The 17,676-nt window shown below is 41.5% G+C and overlaps 1 protein-coding gene across 5 annotated transcripts in view; it reads right to left on the reverse strand.

Moving 5' to 3' along the window:
* Nucleotides 1-17,676, reverse strand: part of tns1b (tensin 1b) — a 167,945-nt gene that overhangs the window by 57,227 nt on the left and 93,042 nt on the right. For all 5 annotated transcript variants that reach the window (XM_079357019.1, XM_079357015.1, XM_079357018.1 and 2 more), the window contains exons 4-5: nt 15,587-15,625; nt 1,340-1,381 (exon numbers count right to left, since the gene is read on the reverse strand). In XM_079357019.1, coding sequence (XP_079213145.1) covers nt 1,340-1,381; nt 15,587-15,625 — 81 coding nt within the window. The remainder of the gene's footprint in view (nt 1-1,339; nt 1,382-15,586; nt 15,626-17,676) is intronic.

Genomic DNA, 17,676 nt, shown 5'->3' on the forward strand with positions numbered 1-17,676 from the left:
GTGGTACTGAAACTCAAATTGAAGCGTACATATGGGCCTGCTCCACTTTTCAGAAAATGTGTGCTCAAACAGGATGTTTTTAGATTTTCCCTTCATGACATCACAAAGGGCTTTAGCCCCTCCCATTCTCACTGTAAACAATACGGCTTGGAGCAAGAAAGTCTAAGCCACCCGAGCCCTTCCAGAGAGGGGGCGTGGTCAGACACAGATCATTTACATATTTAAAGCTACAGACCCAGAAACAGCCTGTTGTGAGCAGGGCTGAAATAGAGGGGTTTATAGACATGATCAAATACAGGATCAGAGTGGATTTACAACAAGAAACTTTACAGACATGTTTGAGGAGCTCAGAGACTAATTTAAAAGGAGAATATGTGGACTTTAAACAGGCGAAGTTACACCACAAAAGCAGCAATTCTTTTGGGTCAGAACTGAATGCCTGGAAAAAGAAATGTCAAAAAGTCAACTCTCCATATCTCTGTTCTGCTACGTTTCGTTGCGCCTGAGGTCCTAACTCCCCTTTTTTTACATAAATACATCAGATTGGCAGAAAATTAGTCTGAAATTCAGGTTGAAGTTGCTCTTTACAGAGTTGGTGTTGTGTCCTGAGGCTGGACCAGCTGAGAATCACTGATTTAAAGGAAGATAGTGAGAGGATTTCTCTGCCTGTTTCTGTAGAGCATTTTGATTTTAACTGAAGACTGCATGCACAGTTTCCCCAGGGGCAGAATGACGGGAGGTTCTCCTCTAAATATATCTATGATGTTGATACCAGGGACTTTTTAAAAAAAACAAAAAAAAAACAGATGTCCTCCACACTCTGACCTATGATTTATTAGACATTCGTATGAAAAAGTCATATTGGGATTCATTTAATTCCTAAATTATAACAAAAATATTTATTAAGAGATCCTCGTGACTTTTGTACATTTACCAGAAAAAAAAACCATTTACATGCAATTTGATTCTACAGTGATCCTGATTTGACCCTTTGTGCAAACATGTTGTGGGATTATTAACCTTTGACCCCAACATTTTAATACATTCATGGGTCCCAATAGATGTTTTCAAAGTGTTCCCTCCAGGCCAATAATAGGAGAACTAACCCAAAAAACATTCATTCTGCAAATGTTATGTATTCATGCATTATAGAGACACCTGGGGCGCGTTGTTCATGTTACTCTTCCCAACTTATAATGAATAACCTTCCTACTTCAAATACCAAAGACCAGTTCACCAGCCGCTTAGAGACGGATGAAACAACTCCTTTAATGTAGTAATCCAAACAATAGAGATGACTGGACCTGAGAAAAAAAGTAACACCCCAGTTGAAACTCACCAAAGTGTCTACATGTTTGAGGGGGAGGTCGCTGCTCGGCGCCTGTGAAGAAAATGAAAAAAAACCCATCAATACCTGCAACACTTCATTCATCAAAACCTCACACCACATTTAGTTACGTTGTTTGACGTAACACCGCCGCCTCTCATGCTATGCTCACGCTGCACTCAGTGTCATTCTTTGCCCTAATGTGGCCTGGAGCGGAGCGGGGCTCCACCTTGAATGCGTGGGACCATCTATAATCCCTCTTTGCAAATATTTACACAAAGAGACAGCTCTGCTTCCATTAGCCAAGAGCAGAGAGTCCATCCGTGGAGGGCTCTTTTTTAGGGCCATATACAGCTATGGACGGAGAGAGAGTGAGCGGGGGTCAAGGCATGGAGAGAAAATGAGGTTGAAGGAGAGGAGAAAAGGAGGAGGTTATATGTCGTGGGTGGACGTACAATAGGGACAGGCTCAGAGACAGTCACCAGAAAAAAGACTGAGGCAGATGGAGCAGGCTTGGGGGTAAAGAGGTAGAGAGAGAGAGAGAGAGAGAGAGAGAGAGAGAGCAGAAAACATCAGAGCATGATGTCATGAGCCTGTGTGGGCTTGGCTAGCTGCAGACAACCACACATGCACAGATGTTAGCGACTAAGCCAGGCATAAAAATCTCAGTCTAAGCAGTATTGAAACCATCAGTCATATTATATATTTGTTGCAGAGAGGACAGTTAATGAGTCGTGGCATTTCTCATTACAAAACCATAAATAGTGTACATAATGTAAAACAAATGAGTCCATCCTGGAGATAGTCTGTTTATAGTCTGTTGGCTTTGCAGACATGATGTCAACCGTCGAGTTTGTGAACTGCTGTTGAGATTTTAAAGATGATCTTATACAAACGTAATCCTGTTCAATCATCACTCATGGGCCTCCATGTGTGATGGTGACCCTCTGTACTCTGCATGGATTTGATGTTTTGTTTTGTTGAGTTTGGTAGTGGATTCACATGAGCCATATGACACGATTTAAAAGGGCTAATATGACAGATGTGGACGTGGCAGCAAACGAGAGAAAATATAATCATAGTGAGGCGAAGTGCCAAGCGGATGAAGCTCGTTTTAGCCTTCACCTGCAGAAGCTTTCTGTTGAACAGGCAGGAGCCACACCAGCAGGTGGTTTGTGCTAGCGTGCTTTAGCTGCAGATCAGGAACAAGTAGCAAACATACACATGCTAGGTCCTGCAGTGAGTGCGCCTCTGATGCAGATGAGCCCAGGAGCAGGGATCCAGTTTGAACGTTGTGTTTACAAGCTGCAACAAACTGAAGAGGTTGCTTTGGTAGCCATATTTGTTTTAAATACGATATAATTTTGTTATTAAGTTGTTGTTTTTTAGCATACTGTACAAAATGAACCTCTATCAAAAAAACGTTAAACTAAAGATTGAGATGATAACATTTCTAGGAAAATGTCAGATCAAGTAAATTTAATCCAAAGCACGTCGAATCTATTTGTAACTTTATCGACAAAGCTGGTGATGTTTAAAGATTTTTACTTCGTATCAAGTTAAATGAAAAGAGGGAAAAAAAACTAAGTATGCATTCAGCCTCCTCTGAGTACATTTGTCTCGTCTAAGATGTAAATCTCTATAAATGGAACACAACCCTGCTTGTGTTAAGTATTCAAAATGTAAGAAGGGCAAAACACTAATATAGCAGCAGGGAGCTGCAGATACTGATAAGTACTGTATATCTCAAAGTGGGGAAAAAGTTCAATTCCTCTATTTAAGCAACAGAATTGGAGGCAGCAGGACAGTGCATAAGTGATTCAATCTGAAGAAGCTGCAGTGATGATTCATAGAAATCAGACACCATGTCCTGCAGTGGGACGGTTTGATTTAATTCAGTGTTTTTGGACAGTGATGAAGGAATACAAGACACACAGAAAAGACATGTGTTGTTAAATATTTCCCTCTGCTGAAATGATCCCTGGACAGTCTCCCACTGAGAGCTGTGACACAGAGGATGCTCTGCTTCTGTAGAAAGCTCCAGAGAAATATAAACAGTGAGAGCAAGAGGGTAAATTATGGTGTGTCTGTGGAGGCCCCAGAATACAGACTCAAAACGCCCAAAGAAAACCACACACCAAAGAGAGAGAGAGAGAGCACAGAATCATCCTAACTTTACCCCGAACTCCAGATGACAAGTGACACCACCTACGTGTGACATGAAAAACAAACGAAAGGCAGAAAGAAAGGTGCTGCACTCGTGAGTACAATGCTGAGCTACAAGAGATGGACCCGGTTCTAAATGTGAGATCATGACTTGTTTGAGGAGAAGGTATTTGACTCTGTGTCGTACAACACGTGGAGGCCAGACTGTCTTCTAGGAATGACAAGAAACAGAACCGCTGGACTGATGTTTGAACCTCTAAATGCAGACTCTGTGGCCTGAATGTGCAGCCGCAGGCATTTTCACACAAATAGAACCTATTGTGTGTGCACACCAGGAAAGACACACACACACAGACACAAACAATTCTCACAATGATTCTCTCCAGCATCATCCGCTTCAACGAATTGCAGCCAGATGGCCGGAGTGTGTTTTGTTTTTGGGACTTGTAATTTACCCGGAGAGCACGAGACAGCTTGAGAAGTTTGGTATCAGCATTATAGTCCATTGAGGAAGTTGTGCAGTTTCTGTCGTCATAGAAACACTTGGAAAAGGACTATGCTGTAAGGAGAGTAATACAATCATAGACTTTTATTTATTAGACAGTTCTTGCAACCCAAACCATACTCAACACACAAAAACACAAATTCAAAGTGAGCATGGCTCTTTCACAGAAACATATGGTGAAAAGGATCATGTTTCAAACAGGACACACTGTTGGCTTTCAGTCTATTCTCAACACTAAGCCGTCAATAATCGAAGCTTTTAATCCTGCATCATAGCTGAAAAGTTGTTTTCGAAGTGACAGTCATGTTTGTACTGTTTTGTTTTCCAGCATCATGCAGCTCTGTCTCAAAGCAGAGCAGATCGTTCTGATTCAGATACGAGCACAACGAGAAGGATGAGAGGACTGTCTTAATTACAACGGACAGAAACAATTTCAAACATGTGCAAATAAGAAATGTTAAGAGTCATTTCTGACAAAGGAAAAGTGATTCTGGGTGAGTCATTGGCACTCCCTTTGCTCAGAGCGATGCCACCTTAAGCCAAGTCAGCTGAGCATCATAACACAGTTGTTCCCATGAGAAGAGCTAAATGCAGCCTGTTTATTTCCAACATGGCAGCAAAATAGAAACAGGCGTAAGACAAACAGCATGAAGAGATGTTGCTTCAAAGAAACCTGCGACTCTTCTGCTCAGGAAAGGTTCAAGTTAATGTGTGAATTTGCCTTATAAGCATTTAAGTCCCATTGAGAACTCAGCACAGCTTATTCAAGCAGCACACTTTAGTTAAGGAGCTCTGCTTTGTTGCTGATGTTCAAGTGTCCTTATAAAAACTCGTAAATAAAAAGGAGAGAGAACGCTGACACAGAAAGGTGTTGACCTCTTTGGAGAACAACAAATCAGCGCTCTTTATCTCCGTCAACATCGGCCCATGTGCTTTCTTTCACTTGAGCACAGTGGCTCCTTTGACCAATTTATAAAATTATAGTTCCCTCCTTTAGACAGGCAGAGGTAGTAAGCATGCTGGGAGTTTCCCTCTTGGGCAGCAGGGATAAACGCAGCTCAAAGCTGAGCCCTCCAGGGAAATGACCCTGGGCTAAATATACAGCTGTGCATCTTTTAGAGCTCGAGACACAGCCCATTTAGCTCGGCCCAGTCGGCCTCAGTGTGGACAGCAGGGTGGTTAAAATCACCGCTTTGGGTGTGCGAGTGTGGGTGTGAGACGAGGAGAGGGAGACTGAGTGAGGGAGTGTTTGACTCACAGAGGAAACAGACGACAATTATTGTGAGATTTGGAGGGATTCTGTAAATACACTCAGTCAGTGAGCTGATCGTGCAAATATGGATTCTGAATGAGCAAATGAAAGAAAACGTTCAGTATTTTAGATGTGTGACACTTTCCTTAAAGATCAACTCTATTATTCTGAAACCTGGCCCATATTTTACAAAATACTGGAGCCTAAGTGAGAGATACAGAACAGTTGTTGAAGTCGATTCCTGAAGCCGGCAGCCACAGGTGAGACTGTAACGCCTGAAACATGGTCCTTTAGGGTGACGGCACCAAAACACTTTATCTAAGGCCGGGCATACTGTGAAATGTCTTCTCACACTGACGGTTAATATGTTATGAGAAACAGGCAAAGATTACAAATGATGTGCTTGCTGTCAGGAAGAGAAGCCGTGAACGTTGGGAAATCACCTCATAGATCTGCGAGTCATCACACAACGTGTTAGTGCTCGACAGGCCTGAGTATTAATCCAACTGACCAACAACCTCACAGAGGTTATCGCTACAGATATGGAGAGATGTTTGTCAGGGTAAGATCCTTTTATGTAACCAGAAACAGACATATACATGAGTGTGTCTGACACCACCAAACTCCCACCACTAAATCACTGCTCATCCAAAACTCCCACCAAACACCAACATGTTAATGTTCCTCTTCTGTTGAGGATTCAAGCGAACGCTTTGGAAAAAAAGAAGTAACACAACACATACAAACTGACCAGCCATGACAGTTTAATGCAGCATCCCCCATGTCCTGCACGGTAAAATGTTGTCAATGGAGCCTGGCGGCTGTGAAGAAGGCGTCTGGATTCCTTTCAGAAATCTGGATCAGAGTGAAGAGTAAGAATCTGAGTACTGTACTTTAAGTGGATTTACTTTGATTGGGCATTTTTGTCCAAGTGATTACAGCCATTACAGCTGGCGTGGCTGCAGGCGGAGGCTACAGGAGCCATGACACATGATGTGATACTCTTAGCTAACATGTCTGATTGACTCTGCTGTTGTTAAACAAACACTTCTCTATGAATGTGTGTCAGATTGAGAACACTCATCTGTCCTCTCTCTGCCTCCTTCTCCTGCCAGCCTGGTCCATTTTTAGGACACTTGCTTTCTTTGGAAACTTAAACACAGCACACTGGCAGCAGAGTGGCTTCTTAGGAGCTCCACTCCTCTGTTTACACTGCTGCCTTTTGGACTAAAGCCCACACTGAGAGCTTAACAGTCTCAGATTGCTTCACAGCTACTTGACTGATGAAGAGATTTAAATGGGAATTTAATGGAAACCCACCCTGAGCCCGTTTGTGACTGCAACACGCTCCTTTGAATAATCCTCCGAAACGCCGTGAGAGGAGAGAAACAACAACAAACAGTGATTGTTGCTTCTGAGATGGGATTTCCTGTTGTGAGTGACTTCAGATCAGCCTCATATTAAAAAAGGTAAAAAAAATAAATTCCAATCCTGTTTTGATTGGCCATGAGACTCAGCTGTTTGTGGTTACATTAACTGGACAGTTCTGCCTCAGGTGAACGGATGAATACAAACTCTCAAACTACCTCCTTCTGTTTGTCTCTGTGACAGACACCTGTAGAGACTGCTGGCCAAAATATACAGCAGTGCCTTCTAGTGGTAATAAACATAAACTGCAGGTATGGAAACTTGAGCCAATGATGGGTTTACCTCAGTGCCCGTGTCCCCTCTGGGGTAAATGTAAGAGTGCTCAAACAAAGGCATCAAAATATGATGAGTCATGTTTCGCCCTTGGCTTCACCTGTACCACAGATGGAAATGAAGAGATCCTCTCTCTGCATCATTCTACCCGAGAGGTAGTTTATTCTGCAGCAGGACATTTCAAATAAACTAAGAGTGGCAGTTTCACAGCTACAACCCAGACTTATGAAGATCTGTGGTCCATAACAAGGACACAGAAATGACTGAAATCATTGAAGGACACAAAACATAAACTTTTCATTGCTTTCTCTTTAAAAGCCATGTTCATCGATTATTATCATCGATACACGTTTATTGTGGTGGGGGGATTTTAACATATTTTCATCTGAAAAGGAATAGTTTTTGGAGTCTACCTGAGGAGGAAAACATAACCTGGACAACCTGTCCTTCACAATAACATTCATTCAGACACTGAAGCTCTGACAATCAAAGTCAATTTAGGTGTTGAAATGGTTCTCATTTCTAAACTGAAATTCAGTTTTCTAGCTTTAGACAGAGTTCAAAAACCTGAATGTGTTTGTTTGTTTGTTTGTCTTGAAAAGTAAAGTAAACCTCAACTAACAGCTGTGCTAGCTGTTGGGCTGAACTCTGAACAAATACTCCAAAAAGGGAAACTTAATCAGCTTGATCAACCTTGATCGCCTGTTATCACCTGCAAAGTCAGGTACCACTGCAGTTTTCAGATTTCTCCTCCCTCAAAATCCAATCATATACAAAATATGCACGTATTGTAAAATGATTATAATACCCTCATATTGATTTATTCAAGAAAATGGCAGAAATGTGTGAAAGTCCTCTTTGTGTTTCTACAACATGATGCCACTAAAAGGTGATAAACGATTCTTTATCGGTCTCAAACACACACACACACACACACACACACACACACACACACACACACACACACACACACACACACACACACACACACACACACACACACACACACACACACACACACACACACACACACACACACACACACACACACACACACACACACACACACACGTACAGCTGTTCCACTCTCATGCTCTGTGCTCCTTCATCTGCAGCTTTCACACAGCCACATGTAAACACTGTGCTAAGGAAGGAGGGGCTGTGTATGTTAAGGTGTGTGTGTGTGTGTGTGTGTGTGTGTGTGTGTGTGTGTGTGTGTGTGTGTGTGTGTGTGTGTGTGTGTGTGTGTATTTTTGTTCCCAACCCCTCGGGGCAGGAGGAGGGGGGCTTGCGTAATTCCACGGATCCCGGAGGACCAGAGGAGAGGAGGGTGGACGGTCCTCTCTGTGGGAAAAACCCATGAGCCGAGTGTAACCCTGAAGCACCTCTGACTCCTGTGTGTTTCTCACCCACTTGTCCCCGCTCCTTCTGATACGGACCCCTCATCCTCCACTCGCTCTGTTATGTAACACAAAGCCTTTTCCAGCATGTGAGAGAGCAGGGAGGAATCTGCCAAATATGTTCACTCTTTGGCGGTGTGTGTGTGTGTGTGTGTGTGTGTGTGTGTGTGTCTGCTCAGTCACACCCACATCTGCGCACAACACACACCTTATCCGTGTTGTTTTCTTTCCTTCACTTTTAATATTTCCACTCTGCATATGTCCCTATATGGCAGTTACACAAACATCTTTTTTTTACCGAAAAAATAAAAGAAGTAATTGTGCAACACATCCAGATTACATCCCTTCATCACAACATTTTATAAATAAATACCGGATAAATTGGCCTATTAATAATTTGAATATAAGAAAAATATGCATGAATGCAGTTCAAAACCTTGGCTACACAACAGCTCTATGTCGGCCTTTTTGAAAAAGCTTATGATTATAATTCCTGAGACTCATCTGTCGGGAAGTTGCTGTGAAGGTCAAGAAGACTGGCTTAATTCAGTCCAACACATGCAGCTACAGTTGGTGCTCAACCAGGGGTCTGGGCCCTCCGAGGGGGGGGGACCAAAGGCGGTGCACAAAGCTCTGTCTGATCTGAGGTTGTCGAACATATTGACTAAAATCCTGATAAGTAGGAAGTTTATATAACTTCCTAATATCTTCCTATTCCCCCAGGGGGGGGGTGGCAGGTGTTCATGACTCAGCCTTTCTTAGATACAGGAAGAAGAACCTCTGGCCTACATGATGCAGACACTGCAGAGAAGATGATTTGCACAAATGCATTATTTCTTGCACACCCCGTAATAAATAAAGTTTTTGACATAATTAATGGTGTTACGAAGCATCTTGTTAGATAAAATACAGTTATAGAATCCTGCAGCTGTCTGCAGCCATTCTGAGGTAAGATCGTTGTAAAGGGTCTACACTAATCACAGCAGTGATTCTAGCAAGAACACCAACACGCTCACACACTGACACTGCTACATGCTTATAATAAGAAGCGACAGCTCAGACCTCAGCAGTTGTCATATGATGCACTTCTGGAAACATCTAGATTATCTCAATGTCAACAAAAGAGCGGCCAACTACAAAGTGGAGAAACAGCAAACACAATGCAGCCGTTTATGTGCACAGACATCATAGTGATCGAGTGTATACAGTCTATGCACCGTGGCGTGCAGCAGTCACAGTATAGAAACCCCTTCGCCCTCCCATTGGCTCGCAGTGAAATCTTCAGAGAATATTCTGTGACACTCTCACATCAGCTCACTGCGGAATAACTACAACAGGAGAAGCTCAGAGTGAAGTCCGAGCGCAACATTTGGCGGTTGGTGTTCACATATGCAGCCCCTTCGGGTAATGTGAGGAGATTATCTTAGTTTTGCATGTCGCAGCAGGTCGTATTTGCAAAAGAGCACAAAGAAAATTTCAGTCCATGTCACCGATTTTCCAGATGTTTGGTTTTAAAACAAAAAACTTTTAAAAAATGTAGGGCACTGAGTAAATATTTATGATTATGGCACCAGGTTAGCTCAGATTATGAAAATGCTGAGGATTCATCCTTTGATCAAACTTAAAGATCTGTACTTCATAAATTCAATATTTCATTATATTCAATATTTTGCAGGACATTTCTCTCACAAGCAGCTTGTGTTGGCAGAAGAAGAGACAAGGAGGGATGGGGGAGTTGGGGGGGTTACAGTTCATCCTGCCAGTGTTGTGAATGTTTCATAGTGATCCATGAAAAAGTTGTTCAAATATTGACCATAGTGGTAGACCCTCCAACCATTATTGCCATTCCAGAGCCATGCTGTTAGCAACTCAAAACTTCTTGGTTAGGTTAAAGGGAGAGATTGTGGTCACGGTTAGAGGAAACCAACAGTCTGTTTTGGCAGGAAGTCTCAAACAGCAAACCACCTTGTCAGCTGCCCTGTCCCAGTATGAGGTCCTGTGTGTATTAAAGTCATGTGGCCGAGTGCATTAACATCATGAGATGACACATGCAGCAGAGAAGGTACGCCTAAAGCTTGGATGTCACGACTAAATATCTCCACAGCCTTTTTCAGAGCAATTAGATGCTGTTTACTAAAACATTGCCAAGACTGAAATGCAATGGCACATGATATGCGAGAAAGGAGCCACAGGCTGGATTTGAACCCGGTCTGCCCGCATTGGGTACTATAGCCTCCACATATAGGGTGCACACACTAACCACTGTTATCTGTGCAGCACCTTAATTAAAAAAAAATTAAAGCTTAGCGTGCAGACAAGGGCATTGTTACAAAAGGTCATTGTGAATGGGACCCGACTTGTTTTCCGTCTCTTAAAAGCAACACCTCAGTTTGTGGGATGACTCCATAAAACTGCAGTTTAAAAGCCACAGTTCACTCGTATAAGCAGCAATGTAAACTGAGAGCCCATGTTGTTTTTATCCACATAAATAACACACATGTTCACATTTTATGTTTTTGATTCCAACTGAAAAAGAAACATTGGTGTTTTTCTTATGACTTCTGTTTTTGTATAAACTTTATTTCAGTTTAATTTCACAGAACACTTCCAAAAGGGCACTAAACCAAAGACGCAGAACACAAACTACAAGTTTATAGAACAGAGAAAGTCAATTGAATTTTAATGAGATGCTTTACAGTTGACCTATGATGCAGTTCGCACATTTCGCCACACTTGAAGCTCATGAAGTGAAAGGTATGTTTGCGGTAATCCCAGAATAAGTCTGCAGAGGGCGCTGGACCGCTTGTGCACATCATGCGATAATTCTCCGATATGAAACCAAGAATTTCACATGACAGCTGCTAGCCTCTACTTAAGACCGTTCTCCAAGTACTAGAGAGCAGCCCTACCCTGGTAGCCCTACAGTGTTCTGCACCCCTCCCACCCCGAAGGCTTCCTCAGAGCCAGCCAGAAGTCAGAAGAAAGTGGCCATGTTGGCCTTAAAGAGACAGACGCTGAAACAAACTGATACAGTGTTTCTACTGATCCCAGTGAGGTAAATAAAGAGGGTTTTTTTGTTGCTTCAAATCATGCAAAGATACTCCATAGGTTTCACAGACCGACAACATAAAGGGGGAAAAGAGTTGGAGGATCTTAAAAGAAAGGGCTGTGCAGTTGAAGCCTTAACATCTGCTACATTTTGGTAAATGAGTGACTCAATCCAGCTCAGTCAGCTCATTGATATGTGAGGGATTAGCAGCAGGTTAACGCCACGTTTACATGTGGATCGGAAATTGTGTCACAAAAGATTGTGACACAAGGAAGCTTTCCCACTTGGCTCCTTCTATTCCATCTCCATCTTGGCCAAAAGAAAAATCTACCATTATGGGTTAAGGTCAATTTTTCAAAGGGCTCCCATAGGGTCTTATGTAATAAATACACACAGTAACGCTGGGTTCTCATGAAGCAGACTTTAGGAACACTAACACATGACGCCATGCTCAATATTCAACATGTATTTTGTGGTCTAGTTTGCTCATTCCCAGAGAAGTGGGATCATGCAGTATACTGTAACAGGAGACATGGCTGGTGCTTGTATACACAGCGTAATGCAGGGCACATCAGGGAAATATGTGTGGTTCTGAACGCTGCGATAATTGGACCACATCTAGACCATCTTTGCCCTGCAGTTACTCATTACTCAGCGATGTCCTGGCCCTGCTCCCCCACTACATGAGAGCTATAAAAAAAAGAAGCTGGGTGACGTAGGTGTTCATGGTTTTGTGTGTGCGTGTGCTTGTGCTGGTGAGCACATGCATTCCTTATGTCTTTCTAAAAGATTTTTGATCAGATGTGAAGTCTACCTCACCAGATTACCTGCTACTCTCCTCTCCCTCAGTCGACCGTATACCTGTTTTGTGTTTGTGCAAAATAAACTCTTGTCCTGGCAATGTCGGCTCAACATGAGGGCACATCTGAGGAATTCTCCCAACATGCTTTACACCAAGCCGGGCATGTCCGAAAGCGAGGGTCTGGTTGGGGGGTAGGCACACTCTGTCGTCATCGCTGTTGGATGGGATCTTCTATCAACACATCATCAATTAAACTAAACAAGCTGCCAGCTGGTTTCACCTCCACACAGAGGGCTTTTTCATTCCAAATTCACTCTGTAAACTCTGAGTCAGTCCCTAAAAGAGTTACCTACTGTTTAAACAAAGACTAAAAATAAATTATCATTGCAGTCAGTACAAAGCTGTGAGTTCACATCAGAGCCTGAATCTTATGTAACATCAAGTAAGACTCATAATAATCACTACATAATGGTGAAATCCAACCAGTTCAGTTCAGATTTGTTACTGTATTAACTCTCTAAATTTTCTCAGATCTCTGTCAGTAACTATAAAATCTTGAATATAACTCGCACTGGTTTGTATGCAGTCGTTTGATAGGGACCGCTGGATTGGTTGCGATAGTGTATAGACATTTTATACTGGTAATACTGGTCACAACAGTGCATAGGATGCAACCCTGTTTTAAGAAAAGAAGGTATAACAAAATGTTATGGCACATTCTTGTGTCTTTTTTTTTTTTTTACTTGGTTCAAAAAAATCGAGGTCCACAATATGACATTTGAAATGTTATATTAACAAGTTTTGAAATCAACAAGAACTGTATCATCCCCCTTTAATTGTGAGAGATTAGACACCATATTAGGATAGATACCTCATACTTTTTTTTAAATGGGCCTTGTGTTAGTTTAACTTAAAATGAAGATTTCAGTATTTAATTCAGAACAAAATACGATTTCATTTGACAATTATTTGCATGCTTCTGTTACTGTTGATTTGCTTTAGTCATGAAGAAAATAAACTATTGCGATAAAAAAAAAGAGCACAGAGCCACTCTTAGATTTATTCTTCTGTTTTTAAGTTTGTCCCATCTCTGTGAAATGTCTTTACAATTATGAGAAAAAGTGATGTTGTCCAGAGTTTTTCTCACACTAATTTATGAAATGTTTGGCGTAGCAATCTGTCTGCACCTGAGTGGGCCAGTAAATCATGTTGGTGTCTGGCAGTAAGTGAAGGAATTCACCAAACAAGGTGCTGAGTCGAGCTGACACACTCGCTTGCAGACATGCACGCTTGCACGTCCACACATTAACAACACACAAACTGCCTCGTACACTTCCTGTCACACACAGTCACACAGAAACTGTTGGTGTCACTTGAGTAAAGGGTGCATACTGTATTCTGTAAACACAAGTACACATGTCTATTCTTCTATGTACACTAAAATCACTGAAGGCCTCACAGCAGCTCAACACTCACACACTGGATCATTGAAGTGCATAAAAGCAACTTATGTTTAGGCCTAAACTACGTCCTATGCATTCGATTTCCCCGTTGGTCATGTTGTCATTTTGGCAGTAAGAGCTTTTCTGGCCTTAAAAGCCATTTTCTTAACAGTTTATTTGCTTCCCCATTCTAACTTTATCCGCTGTCTCTGGTGGCAAATGTACATAAAGAAATGCTTTACACCTCAGCTCGTCAGCTTTTATGAGAGCTATCAGCACCTCTAATGCAGGCCTGCAGTCTCATGGGAGGCTCCTGTTGGCAAGACGAGGCAAAAAGAGAGATCGAATGGAGGATGGCCTGAAGCTCGTATCCACTATGTTATTAAATAGATAAGGCATAACAGATATGTTGTAAATAAAATATCATTCTTGTTTTAATGTCTTACATTTATCTGCATCATCAGCTCACAGTAAAGTATAAAAGGATGTTTAAAAGGAGTTGGCATACAGTTCACTGAGCTTCTGCTAACTTGGGTAAATCAGCATTTTTTTTTTTTTTTGATGCCCAAAACTCGTGGAACGCCCTCCAGCAAACTACCGCTTCCAAAGTTTAGGAATTTCATTTCTCGCCACTCTGTTTACAAATTGTGACTGCTTTTAATGGATCTCTGTGTTTTTGTGGTTTTGCTTGTTTTACTGTGCTTGTAATCTCGACGGCATTGGAAATGAGGTAAACCTTAGGGTTCTTCTTGAGAATAAATAAAGGTTTGAAATGAAACATTTTTTTCACGAGACCATTTTTTAAATTACAGTCTATCAATTACAGAGGCCCCTTGCTTGCTCAGCTTGCATTATGGACGCTGATTGCTTGGTGTTTATTTTTGCTACTCTCTGAAACAATCATGTTCAAATGTTGTCACTTGTAGCTCCAAAAAACGAGATGAGTACTCTGAATAAAAACATTACTCCTAAAAACCGATGAGCAACGCCACGTTGGCTACGTCCAAGTCTATGTGGTAAATTGTCCAGCGTGTCAGCAGACAAGGCGCAGCACACGGCAGGTTGAGTTCGTGAAGTTGACTTATTAAAGTTGTTTATTGGGTGGAACAGGTAGTGGAGATTCTGGCTCTTTGTCCAAAGCTGCTCATTTAGAAACTAAAGAGCTCTCGAGGGCACAGAGAGCTCAGCCAATGCAGCCGCACATCCTAAACAGATGTCTTCATGTAAAAAACATCCACTGCGAAAGCATCTGCAGAGGATAATAATACGTTCGTGCTTGATCACTGCAGCTTTTATGAAAGAAAAACAAGACATTTGGAGAAATATTTTCTCTGTAAGCATATGAAAGTGCAGGGGATATTTGCTTTGGTTTGTCAATCACCCAAAACCGTTTAAAAACACAAAATACGAGAAAGAGAAGGAGCAAATTATCTCCAAGTCTGACAGGGTTTCTAATGCCAATACCAAATAAGGCAACAGAGCAAGTGTGTTTTTTATTGCCTGAGCAAAATCACATCATACCCAGACTTCTTCCCCCTTTTTTTCTGTTCTTTTTACCACCAAGACATCATCATGTTAGAGCAGAGTCATGACTCAGTCCTCATCTCCATCATTATTTTCATTCTGTATGAAAGCCATTGCAACCAATACCAACACTAAATAACATATGAAATCTCTCCTTTTTTTGTTAAAGGTTTAGCAGAGAAACCACGATCAAATATTGGTCTGGTTTAAGTCCAACATCACAAGTTTGTCTCAGGGGGCCTCTCGATAATGGCTCATTATCTGCAACAGTACCTGCCTTGTTAGTGTATCTGATAGAGACTGTTAGTTTCAAGCCTTGTGTGCAGAAATTCTGCACCGCGAAGGGGCCAATAATGCCTGCAAAGCACATACAGCATGGGAGCAATCAATAAAACAAAGAAGAAAAAATGTTACTTACCAGCTCATAGTTTGTTGCTGGAACACAAGATGAAGACACCTAGAAACAAAAGAAAAGGTTTTAGTTCAGTTGTTGCTTATTTGCAAACATGTATGTAGAACTATTTGCTTGGAGTATTGTTGCAGTCAGCCAGCCGATATTAGCGTATCCAGTGACAATCAGTATCGGCTAATGTTATCGCACGTTTGCAGCGACGTTACTATATTCATTTACCAGTCAAACAGCATTTCATTTTCATTTCGTTGTAGTTATCTTTCACGAGCTAAATGTGCTGTATGGATTACAACAAGCATCATCGCTCTCCATCAAGCAGTGATGCACGTACATGCGCAGTTACTTTCCAGTAGAGTCATTATACATCTTTTCCACAAGTTTTTCAAAACTGCATTTGAATGATTAGCACAATAAATGTGTCTCTATCTCTACAGATTAAAGATAGATCGAAGAAATACGTCGCCCAATATAACACCAGCTATTTTATCTAACTAATATGAATAACCTTATTTCTTGCAGCCAAATGCAGATCTAAAATCAATGAACAACCTCTGATGAACCTACTGTACACTAGTTTACTAGCACTGAACATCCGTCCGATAGATGTCTTTATGTGTGACACGTTTTTAATAAATGACAAATTGTTTATACTGCATGAACTGAGTGAAAAGCTTTATTTTTCATCGAGCGCTGATCTAACAGTGCGAGATCACACGACTGTAGTATCAGCACAAGTTAGTCTGTGGTGGGATTGCTTCAACAGAACCCATGATCTGTCATTCCCAGGCTAATCCGATTAGCATCCGACAGTTTCCATAATTATTCCATGAGCCGGGAGCGAGAGCATGCGGACTGTGGCTGATAAACAGGAAGCATATAATGATAATGGCTTTTAACTGTAGATTCAAATGAAGTGCTTCCAGATAAAGATGGCGGCTGAGATGAGAGTGAAGACGAACAGGAAGTCATTGCTGGCGTTTCTTTCCTGTGCAGATCTGTTTTCTGTCGCTTTGTTTCTGTTTCAGCATCATTTTTTCTAATGCAGGCCACAGGAAAAGTCCCTACAAATGTCATTTCCTCCAGTTAGCACCACCGTCTTCTCTGTAGATAATATGAAGATGGTAAACATTAGTGCGGGACAGCTTTCCAGTAGGCTTTTGACTTGTGTGTACCCTTAATCTCACTTATTTCTATCACACCACTGTGTCTGTTTTCGCTTTGAAAGATTACGCCCTGGGTTATCTGAACTGTTGACCTCTGAAAGCACCTTTCATCTTTGCTACTGCTCCAGCCCTCTCCTTATCCAGGACTAATTGTGTCATTGCAGAAACACAAGCCCTCTGCTCTATTGGGGTCTGTTTTGTGTTACTGTTGAAGGAAGCACAACATTCCTCGTCTGCCCATGAAAATACATTAACATTTTGGCCCTTTTTTAAGATGTCTTGCCTTTCCAAAGTCTGATGCTTTCTTTAAGCTTTTTTTTTTTTTGCAGCTTTACAGAAAGTTACTGAAGTGAAACGGGAGCGAAACATGCTGATGCAGAACTTTAAACATTAGCACGAGATGCCAGGATAGCAAGGCCTACTATGTTGGAAAATTAGGTCTTAAAAAGTGTGTGCAGTTTTTGTTTCAGTGCATAAAAATCTACTTCCAACTTCATTGATGTTTCTGCATGTTCACACAAAAAAAGAAGACCTGCTGTAGGGTCAAGCATGTCCTAAATATAGCTAAAGGTCTTTATGCAATAAACTAATAAGGCTTCACAAATTGCTCCAGCTATCTTATTGCACAGGCGTTTAATTAAACCAGCATGCCCCAAACAGTAAAAGACAACGAGCTGTATAAGTGAAGGGAAGCGTGTTTGATTATTCCCCAGTATTGCTTTCGTTTGATGCTCTCAAACTGAATCAAATACCTTTGCAAAGTCAGGATGGTAAATTAAATTTACCAAGTTGAGGATATGTGATTCACCATGAGTCAATGAAGTCTCTTTGAAAAACAGGATAGTCAACTCTAAACAGGAAATTACCCTTTATAAGATTACATATTTGTTTCATCCTGTTTTGCAGCAGAAGCAGCTGATACACTGATATGAA

Source organism: Symphodus melops, assembly GCF_947650265.1.
Source record: "Symphodus melops genome assembly, chromosome: 12".
NCBI classification, from domain to species: Eukaryota; Metazoa; Chordata; class Actinopteri; order Labriformes; family Labridae; genus Symphodus; species Symphodus melops.